General features: G+C 42.0%; 1 protein-coding gene across 8 annotated transcripts in view; it reads left to right on the top strand.

Moving 5' to 3' along the window:
* LOC143960953 (A-kinase anchor protein 8-like) overlaps positions 1–16,386 on the top strand; it is a 55,351-nt gene extending 38,965 nt beyond the window's left edge. For all 8 annotated transcript variants that reach the window (XM_077470002.1, XM_077470001.1, XM_077470000.1 and 5 more), the window contains 6 exons: positions 2,248–2,320; positions 2,400–2,541; positions 3,232–3,337; positions 7,814–7,944; positions 10,822–10,917; positions 12,670–16,386. In XM_077470002.1, coding sequence (XP_077326128.1) covers positions 2,248–2,320; positions 2,400–2,541; positions 3,232–3,337; positions 7,814–7,944; positions 10,822–10,917; positions 12,670–12,951 — 830 coding nt within the window. In that variant the 3' untranslated portion in view covers positions 12,952–16,386. The remainder of the gene's footprint in view (positions 1–2,247; positions 2,321–2,399; positions 2,542–3,231; positions 3,338–7,813; positions 7,945–10,821; positions 10,918–12,669) is intronic.
* Positions 16,387–17,112: the final 726 nt, after the last annotated feature.

The raw sequence follows: 17,112 nt of genomic DNA, 5'->3' as shown, positions 1-17,112 counted from the left end.
CGTATGCAATGTTCAAATGAGAATACTCGAATGAATGAAAATTGCATATGAAAAATGTCTACATATAAAGGTTGAATCCTACATATGTATTAATATAGATGGTTTTATTTTCAAATATCAAATATATAATCTTTCAACTCACCCAAACACTGTAAGCGGAGGACACCGCCTTTTACACTCCATTTACAAGGTTTATCAGACTCCTTCATCTGCATATAGGGGTTTCCCCTCCATCATCTTTCCTCCGTAGGGGTGAAGTTGAGTATCCCCACGGGCACAAAGGCCTAACATACGTCCCTCTGAGCCGGTGTCCTCCGCTTACAGTCTTTGGGTGAGTTGAAAAATTATATATTTGAAATAAAACCATCTATATTAATACATATGAAGGATTCAACCTTTATATGTAGACATTTTTCATATTCTATGCAATTTTCATTCATTTGCGTATTCTCATTTGAACACTCCTTGCATACGAAAACACCGCTGCTTACAGATAACCATTTAATGTAACTGTATGTATACATTGGATGTTTCACAACACAATATATAGATTGTATCAACAAACGTTTAAATATGACATTTATATACACCTTTGTAAAACAAATGTATTAACATACTACTTTTCCATTTTAACTGTAAATTTGAATTCATGCAAATCATGTTACTCATCTGTTGTCTAATGATATTTTATTTTTAGAATTTATGTAATATCCTATTGCTACTTTCAAGGCCCTGACAAAGCTGAACCGTCCGCGAAACATGTAGACCACATCCTTTCTATTTGTCTGGGACCTGCACACCCTGATATCAAACCCCAAGACTGTAACTTAATCTTTTTATTCTTAGAAAGTACTGCCTATGGCAGCTTAATAAAGTTTATACATTTTTCTATAATCAAAGTATTTATATTCTATTTTCTTCATACTCCTCTGAGGCACAATTAAAGTCCCACCCCGTTCTACCTTTTTTTTAAACAGTCACATTCATGTCCCATCATGCCTCTGCCTGTGGGAGTCATGCTTGTAACTGTGAGCCTTGCAATGTTTCATGGGACTTGTACAGCTGGAGGGTCGTCAGTTTGAGACCCCTGCTGTAGGCCATGTGCCTTGAAAGGTGAAGTGTTGTGTAAACGTATAATGCCTTCCCTTGATCACCCCATCTCCATTAAAGTAGAACCGTAGGCAAAAAAAATGTTTTTTTTTTTTCATTTTAAATGGAGCCATCTGTGTCCCATTGGGGAGATTTTCCCTCACCCCCTGTGCCATAGCCAAACAGAAAGTGAGAGGAAATCCCTGCAAGAGAATCCATTGCTCGCCCCCCCCCCCCATAGTCGCCAGAACTAGTATCCCTATTGGAAGGTTTTCCCTCTTACTTTTCTAGGGACAACCCAAAGTTTGGGATTTTCTTTTACTTTCGCTTTCAATGATAACGGTAAACAAGACAAATAGAGAGGTTGTATCTCCCTAACGGGGGCACAGACAACAATAAAAACTGACAGATGTTTAAATCTCTCTCCACTTTATCTAAAACAAAACAAAAAGTATAGCCTATTTCAGTGATGGCTAACCTTGGCACCCCAGATGTTTTGGAACTACATTTCCCATGATGCTCCACTACACCGCAGAGTGCCAGAGCATCATGGGAAATGTAGTTCCAAAACATCTGGGGTGCCAAGGTTCACCATCACTGGCCTATTTAGTTATACTTTAATATGCAATTAAAATTGTGTAATGCAATTATTTGAGACCCAATGATATCATTACTGGGTGTCTCTGCTACCCTTTTTGCAAAAAGCATTATGTGAAAGAACACCTTTCCAGTATCCCTTTAGACTTGCCTGCTTCTGTCCACTGGGTAATACAGACTTTAGCTGTATGGTCTGCTGATTGGTTGTTTTTGATCATGCACATATAAATAGATGGCAAGGATGTGTTATTTCACAGTGAGCTTTGGAACAAAATAATTTATGGTAGAGAAAGCCCATACTCATGAGAGGGGGCCAATAGGAGAGAATGATTGATGAATGACTGAAGTCGTTCAGACAGGAAATGAAGGTGGGCTCAAGATAGCTGTTGCAACATTTAAGGGGATTATATTGTGAAGAATAAAATTTTCAGGAACTTGAGAGTAATCCTTTTCAACATAACTGAGGACTCGCTACAAGTGTTGGGGGGGAAAAAAGGTAAGACTGGAGTTCAGTTTTATATTTGAGTTGTCTATGTGGCTCAGTTACCTGTTATTCTACAGAACAGAAACAAATGCCAACCAAGCAACAGCAGGAGATCCAGAGCAGACGCCTGCGAGATAGGATGGTGGAGAGGTAGGTGGCCTAATACCAAAGGAAAAACAGAGACGACTTTAAACCAGTAAGTATAATCAAAGTTGTCTCTCTGTTACAGGATCCAGTTTGTGTGTTCTCTCTGCAAGTTCCGCACCTTCTACAATGAGGAGATGACCAGCCATCTGCAGAGTGAATTCCATAAAGAGCATTTCCACTATGTGGGGGGGAAACTTCCCAAACAGTCAGCTGACTTCCTGCAGGTACGAATGACCCTCCAGCGTGTTTCCACCACTCGGTTATCTCATCAGATTAAACATGCCGACACACCTAAAATGATCTTTGCTTAAACTGGCTCCGTGTGGTTGAATCGGGACATGATTTGAGTTAGTCTTTCACCAATTGTCCTCTAGCTGACCTCTAGTTTCCCCTTGAAAAAAATAAAAAGAGAAGTACGGCCAAAGCTTTTTTGGCCATACTTTTCTGGTTCACAGGAGTGCACATATTTCCCAGATTCAGCCGACAGAGGGTAAAGCCCAGTGTCGGCTGATGTCACAGAGTTGGTCAAGGCTCTGCAGGGACCCCCAATTTGATGTCGGGGTCCACCCAAATTTGTGACCGGCAGCTAGCTCAACCTCTCAGCGTGTTTTTGACAGCGTGAGCCAGCCACTTTCACCCCCTCCACAGCCCACCATTCCAGTGAGCGCTGGAGGGGGCAGGGCAGAGAGGGTGACTAACAGTCATGGGCTCTCTGCTTAATGAAGAACAAGAACCTTTTCAAGAAATGGTCTCATAGTTGCTGTTGTTCAGTTCAGCGTGTAAAACTACAAATATTTACCATGTGTATTGGCCTTTTGTAATACTTTTTAGCAGTGTAAGAGTTAATTGGGTAACAGTGAAGACCAAGCAAGAAAATTACATGCATCAGTTTTTTCCTTTGTCTCCTTCCTCAGGAATATGTATCACACAAGACCAAGAAGACTGAGGAAAGACGTAATGCTATTGAAGATCTTAGTACCACAATTCAGCAAATTTACCGGGACCAGGATCTTACCCAGGGTAATGACAGTTTTTTTTTAAAATCTGTTTTGCTTATTTATGTGCATAGACATATGAAGACCATAAGCTGCCATAAGCTTGAGAGGTCGGCAGTTTGTGTAAGTATGATTTGACCATAAGGGCAAAGTGTTCCAGAGGATCTGCTAACCCTACTGACTTATTTCATTGGAAGAGAAATGGGAAGGGAGAGGCTAGAACCTTCTTATGAGGAAGGAACCTCAGGCGTTGGGGGGCGGACAGGACTTTTAACCTGGCTGGCCAGCAGCGTTGGGGAGAACCCATGGACACATGAAGAACTGAATTATGCCTATGGGTATAGTTAAAGCCCAACTCCAGGCGTTGTATTTATTTTATTAGGGTGCAAGAGGCAGGGTATATATAAAAAAAACCAGCCTGAAATTTGTACCTTTTTATTCCAGAATTGTCCCCACAGTACTTCTACTCTGTCTACCCTCAATCTTCTAGCTTGAATAATGCCTGAATGATGTAATTTATCCAGAAGACTGAGGACATACTATGAATGAATAGTCGTTATGGTCCCACCTCCCCTTACCACATCACCTTTCATTCATAGTGTAAAGCAAAGAGCAAGTCAGCAATGCTTTATGCATCAGCAGAGGACTGCCCTTTCCCAGAGTAGAGGTATAGAGCAGTGTTTCTCAACCTTTGTTCAGTCAAGGCACCCTTTAAAAATGTTGGACAAGGCATCCCATTCTAAAATGTAAAAAATATTCTAAAAGTTTTACATAATGCAGCAACATTCACAAGTCCAAGTAGGACACGAAATGTTAGAGGTGATTTATTCTTCCAAAGCTAATACAATTTTGCAAACAGGTACTGACTAGTATTCCAATGTGTCTTTTCTCCCTTTGTTTTTCTCCATCTGTCAGCTAATGGGAAATAGGATGCTATGCAAGAAACTGACATCCTCCTTATCAAATGATGATGTCATTGGTCATTAGGACACCGGCAGCTAGAAGGGTGTAATGGTGCACAATGACAGCTAAAAGGCAGCCTTCATTCACACTCCGGCTTGTATGCAATTTTTAGGCATTTTGCCAAGGCACCCCTAAAGAAACCTCGAGGCGCCCCACGGTGCCTGAGCACCCTGTTTGAAAAAGGCTGGTATAGAGGGGAAAAAAACAGCGGGTCACATAACTGCCATGAAGACATCTGAAAAAGGCTACTGTAAAAGAAATGAAGCATAAAAACAGCATGCAGGGCTAAGCCCAGAGTTGTACTTTAACTGAATGGTTGGATCTCAACAGTTGCTAACCAAACCTGCCTTATCCAACTATGCCTGTTTTCCATTTTATCTGCCTGAAAAAAGGAGCACGGTTACCAGATCAAGCCTTACTTTTATAATAAACGTCTAAATTTGCATATACAGGGGTATTCATACCCCTTAAAACTTTCCACATTTATTTTTTCCACAGTTACATCCAAAAACATAAATGTATTTTATGTGATAGACAAACACAAAATGACACACATTTGTGAAGTGGAAGGAAAATGATAAATGGTTTTCAATTTTTTTTTTTTTTTTTTTTTACAAATAAATATGCGAAAAGTGTGACGTGCATCTGTATTCAGCCCCCTTTACTCTGATACCCATAACTAAAATCTAGTGGCAAAAGATTGCCTTCAGAAGTCACCTAATTAGTAAATAGAGTCCACCTATGTGCAATCCAATCTCAGTATAAATACAGCTGTTCTGTGAAGCCCTCAGAGGTTTGTTAGAGAACCTTAGTGAACAAACTGCATCATGAAGGCCAAGGAACACACCAGACAGGTCAGGGTTAAAGTTGTGGAAAAGATTAAGCAGGGTTAGGTTATAAAAAAAAATCCCAATCTTTGACCATTTCACGGAGCACTGTTCAGTCATCTGAAAATGGAAAGAGTATGGCACAACTGTAAATCTACTAAGACATGCCGTCCACCTAAACTAACAAACTGGGCAAGGAGAGTATTAATCAGAGAAGCAGCCAAGAGGCCCATGGTAACTCTGGAGGAACTGCAGAGATCCACAGCTCAGGTGGGAGAATCTGTCCACAGGACAACTATTAGTCATGCACTCCACAAATCTGGTCTTTATGGAAGAGTGGCAAGAAGAAGGCCATTGTTGAAAGAAAGCCATAAGACAGTCATGTCCAAAGTCCGGCCCGCGGTCCGGTTTTGTATGGCCCCCACCTTGCCCCCAGCCTCTCCTGCATTATGGCCCGCCTGGCTCCGTACACCCCAAGCGCCTCTCTAACAAGCTGAGGCGTGTGCGGCAGGTCCGGAGCCTGTGATTCCGGCGGGGATTGGTGGCGGTGATTGGCTGCTAGTGCCTCTCACCCCGCCTCTCATCCCCGCCTCCCACTGACGGTCAGATGCTGGGGGCGGTCCAAGGCCTCCGGGAAGCTGACAGCACACGCCGCCAATAGCAGACACTGAGCTGTCCCTGCAGCAGCTGCAGATCTCTCAGTGCCTGTGATTGGCGGCGCGGATTGTTTGCGGCGCCGCACGCTGTCAGCTGCCTGAAAGCCAGAACAGAGGAGAAAAAAGGTAAAGATAATTACCGATAAAGAGAATTAAAGAGAATTAAAGAGGGAGAATATTAAAGAGAGAGAGGAATAAAGAGAATTAAAGAGAATTAGAGAGAGAAATAAAGAGAGAGAGAAAGAGAGAGAGAATTAAAGAGAGAGAGAATTAAAGCGAGAGAGAATTAAAGAGAGAGAATAAGGCTGGGTTCACACTGCTGCGGGGGGAGATCCGGATGTGATTCGCACCGCACTGCAGTGCAAATCACATCCGATCTCCGTAGCGATGCGAGTTCAGCCATACAGATAGTATGGCTGAATTCGCATCGCTCCCGCAGCAAACTCGCACGGGACCCTTTTTTTGGTCCGCAGCAGAATCAGATCGCATGGGTGTTCACACCATGCGATCCGATTCCTGTGTGTGTGCGCAGATCGCACTGCGATATGCGGACGGATCTGGGGGTGTCATATATGAAAGGCAGAGTGATTTAACACCTGTGTAGATTTGTCATCCATGTGACGAAATGAAAAGTATGCCGTTTGCAATAAACTTTGGTTAAAAATTTAATTTGCATTTCATTTTAACGGTTCAAAAAAAGTCAGGCAAAATGGTCGGCCCTCATGCATGTTCACTTCATGAAATCCGGCCCTCTTTGAAAAAAGTTTGGACACCCCTGCCATAAGAAGTCCTGTTTGCAGTTTGCGAGAAGCCTTGTTTGGGACACAGAAAACGTGGAAGAAGGTGCTCTGGTCCGATGAGACCAAAATTTAACTTTTTGGCCTAAAAGCAAAATGCTATGTGTGGTGGAAAACTACACTGCACATCACCCTGAATACACCATCCCCACCGTGAAACATGGTGTGGCAGCATCATGTTATGGGGATGCTTTTCTTCAGCAGGGATAGGGAAGATGGATGGAGCCAATTATAGGCTTATCTTAGAAGAAAACCTGAGAGTCTGCTAAAGACTTGAAACTGGGATGGAAGTTCGCCTTCCAGCAGGACGACGACCCTAAACATACAGCCATAGCTACAATGGAATGGTTTAGATCAAAGCATATTCATGTGTTAGAATGGCCCAGTCAAAATCCAGACCTGAATCCAATTGAGAATCTGTGGCAAGACTTGAAAATTGCTGTTCACAGACACTCTCCATCCAATCTGACACAGCTTGCGCTATTTTGCAAAAAAAGAATTGGCAAAAATGTCACTAGATGCCCAAAGCTGGTAGAAATACCCAAAAAGACTTGCAGCTGTAATTGTAGCGAAAGGTGCTTCTACAATGTAATGACTCAGAAGGGCTGAATACAAATGCATGCCACACTTTTTTCACCAAAAATTTGGAAAACCATTTATCATTTTCCTTCCACTTCACAATTAAGTGCCACTTTGTATTGGTCTATCACATAAAATCCCAATAAAATACATTTACGTTTTTTGTTGTAACATGACAAGATGTGGAAAATTTTAAGGGGTGTGAATACTTTTTCAAGGCATTGTATTTTTACCTAAATGTTTAGGTTTTAAAACCATTTTAAAGCAGTCAAAGGTTAAGTTTACCTTTTTGAGAAAAAAATCATAAATGCACATATTTCTGCAGAAAAAATGTGCATTTTCTTATTTTTTCCCACAGGAGCCTAGAAAGCATTGTACTCATGATCAGTGGATCATGGGTGCAATGTCAGTTTCCTGCAGACTCTCAGTATAACAGTAACTGAAAAGCAGAAAGATCAGTGAATTACAAGAGCGCTCACAGTTCCTTGCACGCCATCTGCCGCAGTGGATGACGGTAGTTGTAGTTCATTCATTCACCTTGTGAATGAATGACGCAGCTGTGTAAGCCAAGCTGTCACAGGGGAGGATCAGGGGGTGCTGTAGCATGCTGCAGTCTAAATATGGGTGTAATGTGCAACCCAGCCAATATACAAAGACATTTTTTTTTTATCTTTTGCAGAATTGGGAATGGAACATTTTGTGAAGAAGGTTGAAGCTGCTCATTGCGCTGCTTGCGACATATTCATTCCCATGAACTTCTCAGCAATACATCGACATATCCGAACCCCGCTGCACAATCAGAAACGCAGGGTAAGTCACCTTTTGTGGAGCTTCGTAGATGGGTAAAACAGGACCCATCATACAATTTTTGCTGTTAGTACTGGGGACCCGGGTTGTGTGATTTGGTATGTTCAAACAGCAATTTTTAGTTTTTAGTTGCAAACAGCTGAGGCAACGTTTTTTAGGAAGTGGCCAGTTTGCAGGGTTTAAATGCTGATTACATCCTGTCACTCAGTTTCTTCTCAGCGATGGCAGCACCTTGTCCCCACAGCTGAGATTCAAGGAGACGGGCTTTACATCGGTGTTGCCTTTATTCATTGAAAGCCCTCCCAACACTGATCATCTTGTGTCTAAAATGAATTAGCAAAATAATTGTATTAACATATGCTGGAAATTGGTAAATTGCTTAAGCCTGGCCATACACGGTGTGAATTTCTTTTCTGCAACCATGGGTTCCCTCATCAGCATGGATTGTGCTGACAAGGGAATCCGCATTTGTCTGTTCCTGGTGGGGCCGGGCGGTGGAAAGCCTTCCTTGCCAGGAGAAGGCAGTGATTATCGCTAGTGGCTACAGCAGGCGCTAGCAATAATCATAAGAGAATCTGGCAGACTTATTGTACCCAAGTACATTCAACCTGCCCATTAAAGTGCTAGTAAACTCTGTTAAACCACATGTACCCACAAGTAAGCCTCTAACAAGGCTTACCTGTGGGTACTGTGAATATCTCCTAGAGTGCATGCAGCCGAAGACATCACTGTAAACCGGACCTTCAGAGCCTGTGCTGTAAATGTCAGCTCCCGCGTGCATGTGCAGGAGTGTAGCCGGGGGCCGCAAACCCAGAAGGAAGACCGGGGGAAGATGTCAGCCATCTCAGTGGTGACATTGCGATGCTGTAGGGCTTCGTTGTAAGGTAAGTCTATTATAATGTGCTAGTATGGTAGTATGGAATGACATTGACTTGCAGGGACATTTTTGTTTTTAACCTGCGGTTTACTGCCGCTTTAACAGTTTCGAATCTCAGACGGTTCCTGCTGAACTGGCCGAGATTTGAACTGTGTATGGCCGGCCTCTTTTGTTAAGAAAAAACATTCCCCTATGGGTGATCAGTATACATTGCAAGGATTTTAATAAACTTTGTTATAGATTCCTACCTTTTTGTTCTGAAGAAATCGCGGTATTTCATCTGTGTGCAACATGAAAGTGAATGGGAATGATTTTATAATTAGCAATCTGCTGCTTCCCTTTAGATGCAATTTGCCTTTTGGGAGTATCTCACCAAAAATGAATTTTTTGTTGCAGGGGATGCCCAAAATCTTATTTTAGTGCAGACTTCTGGGAGAATCAGTGAGCCAATCACACAAGCGGGAGTCTTAATTTCTGAGGGGCATTCTGTATACCATCTGTGTATAGAGCACCGCCAGGTAGCCATATTGCATTGCATTTTACAGAAAATGACAATGCTGCAGATTGAAAAGGAATGGTAATTTTTAATAACATTAAATTTACAATATGGCTTGCTTGTGTCACAATTGTATATGCTATGTTTTTTTCCCCATAAAAGTGGAATTGCCTTTTAAAGCTGCTTCGTTATGTAATAAAGCACTTCTCTTATCCTCTGATTCTTTGTGGATACTGGCAACTCACCTATTTGTGCTTCGTGTGGCTAGAAGGTTTCACATCATAGTTGCTAATTTGCGCTTAACTCTACTCTCATGTGAAAGATAACGAATACAAAAAAATTATATAGCATATACAATTGCTACACAATTCATATTGTAATCGAATGTTATTAAAAATGATAAAATCAATCCCATTAGATGCAATTCCATCAGAAACAAACATCTATTGCTTCAGATTAATAAAGTTTAAAATCCCTGCAATGTACATACAGTGCATTTTTTTCTCAACATAAGTGTAGTCACGCTTTAATGTTATATTAGCTTCTTCCATGGTATTTACCCTCAGTCTTACAGTTAGCATTTCCAAATATAGTGATAATTCTGTAGGCAACTATAGGTTGTTACTGAAGTGCAAATTTCTTAAAATTGTGAATTGTTATTCTGAATTGCAACTGATTCAATCCCAGTTGACATTCCTGTTGCTGTGCACACACAGATTAATTATGTTGTGCTCCTGGCCAAATCATCCACAGGTGCTGATCACATGCGATGTCTGCGCGGTGTGAGTTCAGCCATACAGCTGTATGGCTGAACGTGGATTAGATTTGCAGAAAAAAAAGTGCAAGACTTTTTTTTTTCCACCCTCACTGAAATCGGATCGCATGAGTGTTCTCATCTGATTCCTGCGATCTGTGAACCGATCTGGGGGTATCATTAACAATGTATTGACACCCGCAGTGGTTCACAGAAGGCAGTGTGAACTGCCTGCGGGAGAGATGCGGGAACAGTCGCTGTAATCTCGCTGATTACCGCATCGCACAAGTGTGAACCCAGGTTAAATGAGCATTTTGACCCTTGGACAAGAAGTATATTACTGACAGATGCTTTGGGTGGAAATAAAGGCCAAAAAAGCCTAGAAAAATTGTGAAAAGAATGCAGTCATCACAGCCAAAGGACTAGTAAGCTGCACTATATTTAATTTCTGTTTTTGGTTTGAGATGCACATTAATCACCCATGTAGCCCCAGCCTCCGAGGGAGGATAGTCAAGGTATAAGTATAGACAGCAAAGCACTTTTAGGAATCTGTCAAGCTGCAAAAGAGCATGTCTTCCCATGGAAGATCATGCTAGGACATGCAGTTCTTCTGCTGATAGGGGTCTTCAGGTTGCATGTGCCTTCTCTAGTGAGTTTGGTAAATGTCATAACAAGATCGCTTTTGAACAGTGTCTGAAACACTTTAGCGCTTTAGTCATGAACGTTTTCTTATTCCTCCCCTCTCTGCTTTAGAACACAATGGAGAACTCAAAGAAGACAGCGCTGGTTGTAGCAAGAAGCATACTGAATAACAAGCTGATCAGTCAAAAGCTGGAACGCTATATAAAGGTGATGATGACATAACACATGCAGGAGTCAGTCATCCTGGTCCACAGGGACTATGCCAGCGATGTAAGCTGAACTGCGCATGCAAAGTTCAGTTTACATGCTGGAGAGCACTGCACGTAGGCAGGTAGGTATATTTTATTGCTGAAGAGACATTGTATGTCTCTTCTGCCATAAATAGTCTGCCTGCTTGCACATATTTAAAAATTCCTTCCTGTCTCCCTCTTTATAGCCACGTGCAATTGCATGTTATGATCTGATTTTCACTTGGAAAAGCCTTCAAAAATACATTCTCATAGTTGAAATACTGACCAGGTCTGTTTATATTATGGAATGTGCTGGGCAGGATGGTCAAACATATTTACAGGGGTTGGACAAAAATATGAAAAACTACATCATTTTCAGGTGTGAAAGTCACGTCATGTTTCGTGCTGAAAGCGGAAGTGATGTAACGTTCTTTTGCTTCCGCTTTGTGATGAGACTCCTAGCAAACAAGGGGAGGAAGCCTCAATTTAATCATTCACTGCATGTGCTGCTAGTAATACGACGTCATGTAACAGCTTATGGAGTTTCATAGAAAGAAAATTGTTGGTCTCCAATTAGCTGGTAACTCTGTGACTGAAGTCACCAATTTATTTGCAGGTTGCAAAGTACAATGAAAGGTTATGACGGCATATACAGTTTCTGGGAAAACGTCATCTGATAAGCATAATTAAGCACGGTCAACTGACAGAAAGGCCAAAGAGCATTGTGCTGCATTGTGACCCGGAATAAGAAAACTGCTGCAAAAATGACTGCAGAGCTTAATCTGTCTTCCAAAGCCTGTGTCCACAAAAACTGTGTGGAGGGAACTCCATAAGCAAAACAATCACAAGCGAGCTGCAATTGCCAAACCACTAGTGACCAATATTCATGCTCAGAAGAGGAGAGACTACTATGGTCCGAAGAATCGAGTTTCACACTTTTGCCAACCACCGGACATGTTTACGCGTGGTGAACACTGTCCAAAGCTTAATACCAGGACTGTCTTGCGTCAACGGAAAAGCATTGTGATGGCGCAATCCTGTTTGGGCAGCCATATCTTGGTATTGTGCAGGCCCCATCATCACCTTGAAAGTTAGAGTCACTGCCAGCGACTATGTACACATTTTGGCCGACCATGTGCATCCCATGGTGCAGACATTGTTTCCCGAAGACAGTGCCATTTACCAACATGATAATGTTTTGATTCACACATATAGCATTGTCAAATCGGGGCTTGATGAGCATGCAAAGTCTCGCACCTTCCCTGGGCAAAACAGTCACAGGCCTCAATATCATACAGCCACTATGGTCAATTGTAAAGGCCCGGCTCATATTTCGCCTCCGGTATCTCTGTGAGAACTGGAATGATTTTCTGCGTGAAGAGAATCCAAGACTTATTTTTGTCAATTACCAAGAAAATTTAGGCCCTCTTGGATGCCAAAGCTGTCCAAAACCATATTAGTAATGATTTTGTTCTTTTACCTGGTGTTTCCATAATTTTGTCCAACCCCTGTATTTAGACACACTGCACAGGTGTTATGACAGTAAAGTGGACAAGCTAATACTACAATGTATAGTGGCTATCTATTCTTCCTGGGATGTGCTGGGCAGAGTTCCAGAGAGAACCTGAGAGGGTGCGCCGAGATGCCTTTTAGGGACTGATATATGGCTAGTATGTACATTTTATTGGTGAACCCTAATGACAAGTTTACCTTCTCATTTGTTATGCAGGGTCAGAATCCTTTCATTGAAGAGCAGGATGAGGCCACAGCAAGTGGCAGCACTGGCCTGGAGGTCTCTGAAGGTCAAGAAATGGTGGATTCGGCAAATGGTTCCTGTGCAAATGAAGACCTGCTGGCATGTGATTCTTTCACAGCCTCTGCACCAGAGCCTATGAGTTCAGAAGATGCCTCTGATGGAAGGATAACAGAGGATAGTGAAATGTGCACCAGTGGTGGTCAGGAAGAGTGTGCAGATACCGAAATTATTGGGGATTCTGTTCTTGAGCAATAAAAGATAGGAAGACTTGAGCGTTACTGAGGATCTTCCTGGAAGACATGGAGAAGAGGGGGCTTGTCTCCTCACTAGAACCTTCCACTATTCATAATACAATATAGCTATAAAATACAATAAAGCCCATAAAATGGCCTTTCATTAAAGAAATATAGAGGCCTCCGCTGCTGTTTCCCATTATTAAAAAACGAGTTGCCTGGCTGTTAGGCTGACTTTACTACAGTACTTTCAGTCACTGACTGGAACAAGTATTAAGGTCAGGACTTCTGACTTTTGTTTCGGCACACTTGTGCCATGTCAGAATAATAGCCAGGCTATTGGCATCTTCAGATGGATGTGCACAGATATGACCCTCATATTTCTCTCAGGAAAGCTTTGCTTTAAAGAAGTCCTGTCTAGAGAAGGAAATAGGCTACCATTGCTGTCATGCTTTTTGAAAATTCAAGTTTTTAGTACTTTAAAAAGTAGTCCAGAAGTAGCAGCCTGTGTCTTTTTGTGTGACAGGTTTCCTTAAAAGGAGATTTAATTAATTTAAATGTGAATTATTTTATCTGTTCAAGTCTCCATGTACTAAACTATAATTTCATCTCAGTAAAAGGCATGATTTTAAATCTTTTATTTTTTTTACTTTGCTTGGCTTGCTGTCTGGCCATTCAGGTACAAGGTGCTCCTAGATGACCACAGCGGCTGTCCGGCCGCAATACAGTGCCAACATTCAACAACAAATGAAATCTGTAATTTTAGAATGGGAGAACATCATAATTTAACGTTCCCAAGCAGATTGAGGATTTCCATTTTAAAGTGAAAATCCCCTTTTAAGGTGCTTGTGAATCAGGGAAGCATCTTGGTACATTAAAGGCTTAGTCAACAACTGAAACTTCAGTATTTACAAGCTGCTGGAGCACTAAACTATCCAACAGTTTCCTTCATCTGTCGAAAAGGGAACCAAATTGGTTTTGGAGTATTCATTGAATAGCAGCAGGGGTCATCTCCTAAACAGGGCTTTAAAGTGTGAATCTTGTTAAGGTGACCAGGGCAGGACTTGGGGCGGCGGGGGCTCCTGGGCTTGAGTCAATTTTGGGCCCTACCTTCTATACATTACCATATTTATCGTCGTATAACACACACACCAAATTTAGGAGGGAAGTTTAAGGAAAAAACTTACATTTAAATGCCCATCAATGCAGCCTTATCAGTGTCCATTTGCAGCCTTGTCAGTGTAGCCTTGTCATTTGCAGCCTTGCCCCAGTGTCATTTGCAGAGTCCTGTGTATCTCGGCGGCTCTCGGGTCCTCTCGCAGTCCCGAGCGGAGCCCGAGAGTAACCGAGTGTGCTCAGCTCCCAGTCAAGCCCAGTCCATTATGTCCATCATAGGGCGGGACTGGGCGTGACTGAGAGTGGACCTGAGCCGAGTACACTCGGCTATGTATCTCGGCGGGGCCCCCGGGATTGAGCCCAGTCAAGCCCAATGATAAGTCCAGTCCTGCAGGTTACCCATGCTCCTATTCAATAAATAAGAAAGGTTGCTGCAGTATAGAGTGCAATGATACATTTTCTTTTCCGATTTGCTGGAGTGCGGTGAGCTGTGCCAGCACCTGGAATGTTGCAGCAGAGGCTGTGATTAGCCACTCAACTTAAGCAGTATAAAGTTCTTTTTATGGAGCAGGTTAGGCTAGATTTTTGCACCTTAGGGACTTTTCCTTCAAGGCAAAGGTCTAAGGAGGCACATATCCCAATAATAACAATTTGAGCTAAAAACTGTCACATTAGATACCAATCATCTAATATTTTTGGGTGTCTATATCCTTTATTTGGCCAGATTAAAAATTTCAGCAGTCTGTGTGTTGTGAAAAAAGTCTGTTTTTTACTGGTGTGTAGCAATTAGAAGACATGATCTTTTTATTAACAAAGGAAAAAAAATTCATACATATATAAACGTGCCAAAAAGATACTGTGACTTTTAGTGATTTTCTTGTCTTTTTTTTTTTGCTCAGAGTAACTCCTACACAGGTGCGCATTCAGAAAGGGATGAGTGTGACATTCGCCAAACATTCGGGCCCTGTTCATACCGGTGCGACATGCGCTCTGACTTTGAGAGCACATGTCGTAAGACATGTAAAATCAATATTTCCCTATGAGAGCTGTCTTAACTGGGTCCGACTTTGGAAAAGGTTCCTTCACTACTTTGGTCTGACTTCAGCCCATAGAATTGAATGGAAGTTGCATCCAAGTCGGATCTTAATTAATGTGATTTAGATCTGACCTTACAGGAAGATCACACAGGAATTCCCTGAAGTTGCTTTGAAGTCTTGTAGTGTGTTTTTTTTTTTTTTTTTTTTAATAAGATTAACAGAATCTGTGTGAGTCTTTTTAGAAGTATTAGAACTGTTGTAGTAAGTTCCATATTCTTGTAACTTATCCGAGGAGTCATAAAGTGGGAATTTTGTAATATATATTCTTTAAAGGGGTTTGCTTTTCAGAAATGTGTATGATAAATCTAATCATATTTACAGCAAATTATGTATATTTTTGTCTTTTCTGTATGTGCATGGCTGATTTCCTTTTATTGCTAAAGGAAGTACATCTGGATGGCTATTACATAGCATCAGTTAGTTCCTGGAGAATGCCGTGGCCCAAGTAACATAAGCAGAGCTAGTTTCAGGACCAGTATGACACTGTACATGATGCTGATGCTGATCCTGCTCCTGGAAACCAAACAATACAGACTCCTCTAATGAATGAGCAAGAAGACTCAAATATACAAAAAAAATACATTTTTATTTCTCTTAGTGGCATTACATGTGTTAATATAAAGAAAATGTTTTTTTATTTTTTTGCAGATATGGAACACATTTCTTTTAATGCAAACTGTGCTTTGTTCATGAATAATAACCTCCTCACCAGAAGCACATTATTACCTTTTGTCATTGCTCCCCTGTCAATTTTGACAAATACTCTGTACATGCCTCACTCCCACGTGAGAGCACTGGTGATTTGTTACTGGCCTGGCGCTGTCATATAAGGGAGTGAAGTTGTCATCTATATGTAAGATCTAACTAGAGTGACTCGGCGCTCACACTGGACTTCCTTTCCTTGCTCCTGGCTACTTGGAGTAGGAGCTGGGCAAAGAGAGTGGCAGTATGTGTTGCTGGAGAGGAAGAAGGGCATTCAATTTTAACTTGCTGCTTTTCTCTGCTAAGGCAAACTACAGGTTCACTTTAAATTCACATTCTGGTTCAGTCAGAATTATTATGTTGGAGAAAGCACATTTGAAATGATATTCCACTTCACATAATACAATACGGGGAGTTGTAATATAATTTAGTGCATATGAGCATGTAAGAAAACGTTTGTGAATTAGAGATATTTGTTAACTGGCACAGCTGGATTTTTTGGTCATACTGCTAAAAAGAAATAAAAACATGCTGGATTGCAACTGGGGACTGAATTCTGCATTTATTTGTTCAGCACCAGTGCTGACCTGCAAAGAACTGTGCTCATAAGGCTGCATAATAAAAGCGACTTCAAATGGGAAGACAGAAATCCAAAAAGAAAGGGAGAATTGAAGGAAAATCTCATTTCTCTTTCGTTCATTGATGGACACAGCATCTTCATCTTGACCTTAGGGTTATATTGCCCCTTTAGGAGAGGACTAGGCAGAAAGTGTTAAAAACAGCAAAACTGCACAGTACCGCCCAGGGGGCGGTCCTACTGGCTATAACTCCTAACACTGAATCCAGCAGCTCAGTTTTTTTTTTCTGCCTAGTGTAGAAGGACCTGGCTCCCGGTAGGACCATTGATCCTGGGATTTTTTTATTTTTTCAGCATTTTTGATTCCTGTGATCTGCAATTGTCAGCCAGGCTGGGTGGCAGGCTGGATAATATAGATCCTGGTAGTCTCCCCAGCCTGGCCATCAAGCGTTAGCAGACCTTAGCTACGTGCTGGGTCGGCCACGACATGCCACCTTCTGATCCAGGGGCGGCCGGTGAGCTATATGCTCCAGGGCACGCATATGACCGGGCTACTGCTGTCTGTGTCTGTGTGCCATGGCCGACAGTCAACCTGTACTGCTCAGGTGATTGGTCTGTCCGTGGAATGCGTCCAGCAGTCCCTACAGGAGGTATACGTATGGTTCCACCTGTCTCGGCAGGATGCAGCAGC

Source organism: Lithobates pipiens, unplaced genomic scaffold (assembly GCF_037356315.1).
Source record: "Lithobates pipiens isolate NorthernLeopardFrog02 unplaced genomic scaffold, aLitPip1_a1.2 Scaffold_8, whole genome shotgun sequence".
NCBI lineage: Eukaryota > Metazoa > Chordata > Amphibia > Anura > Ranidae > Lithobates > Lithobates pipiens.
The sequence above is the reverse complement of the archived record's forward strand: the minus strand, read 5'-3'. Positions and strand labels throughout refer to the sequence as shown.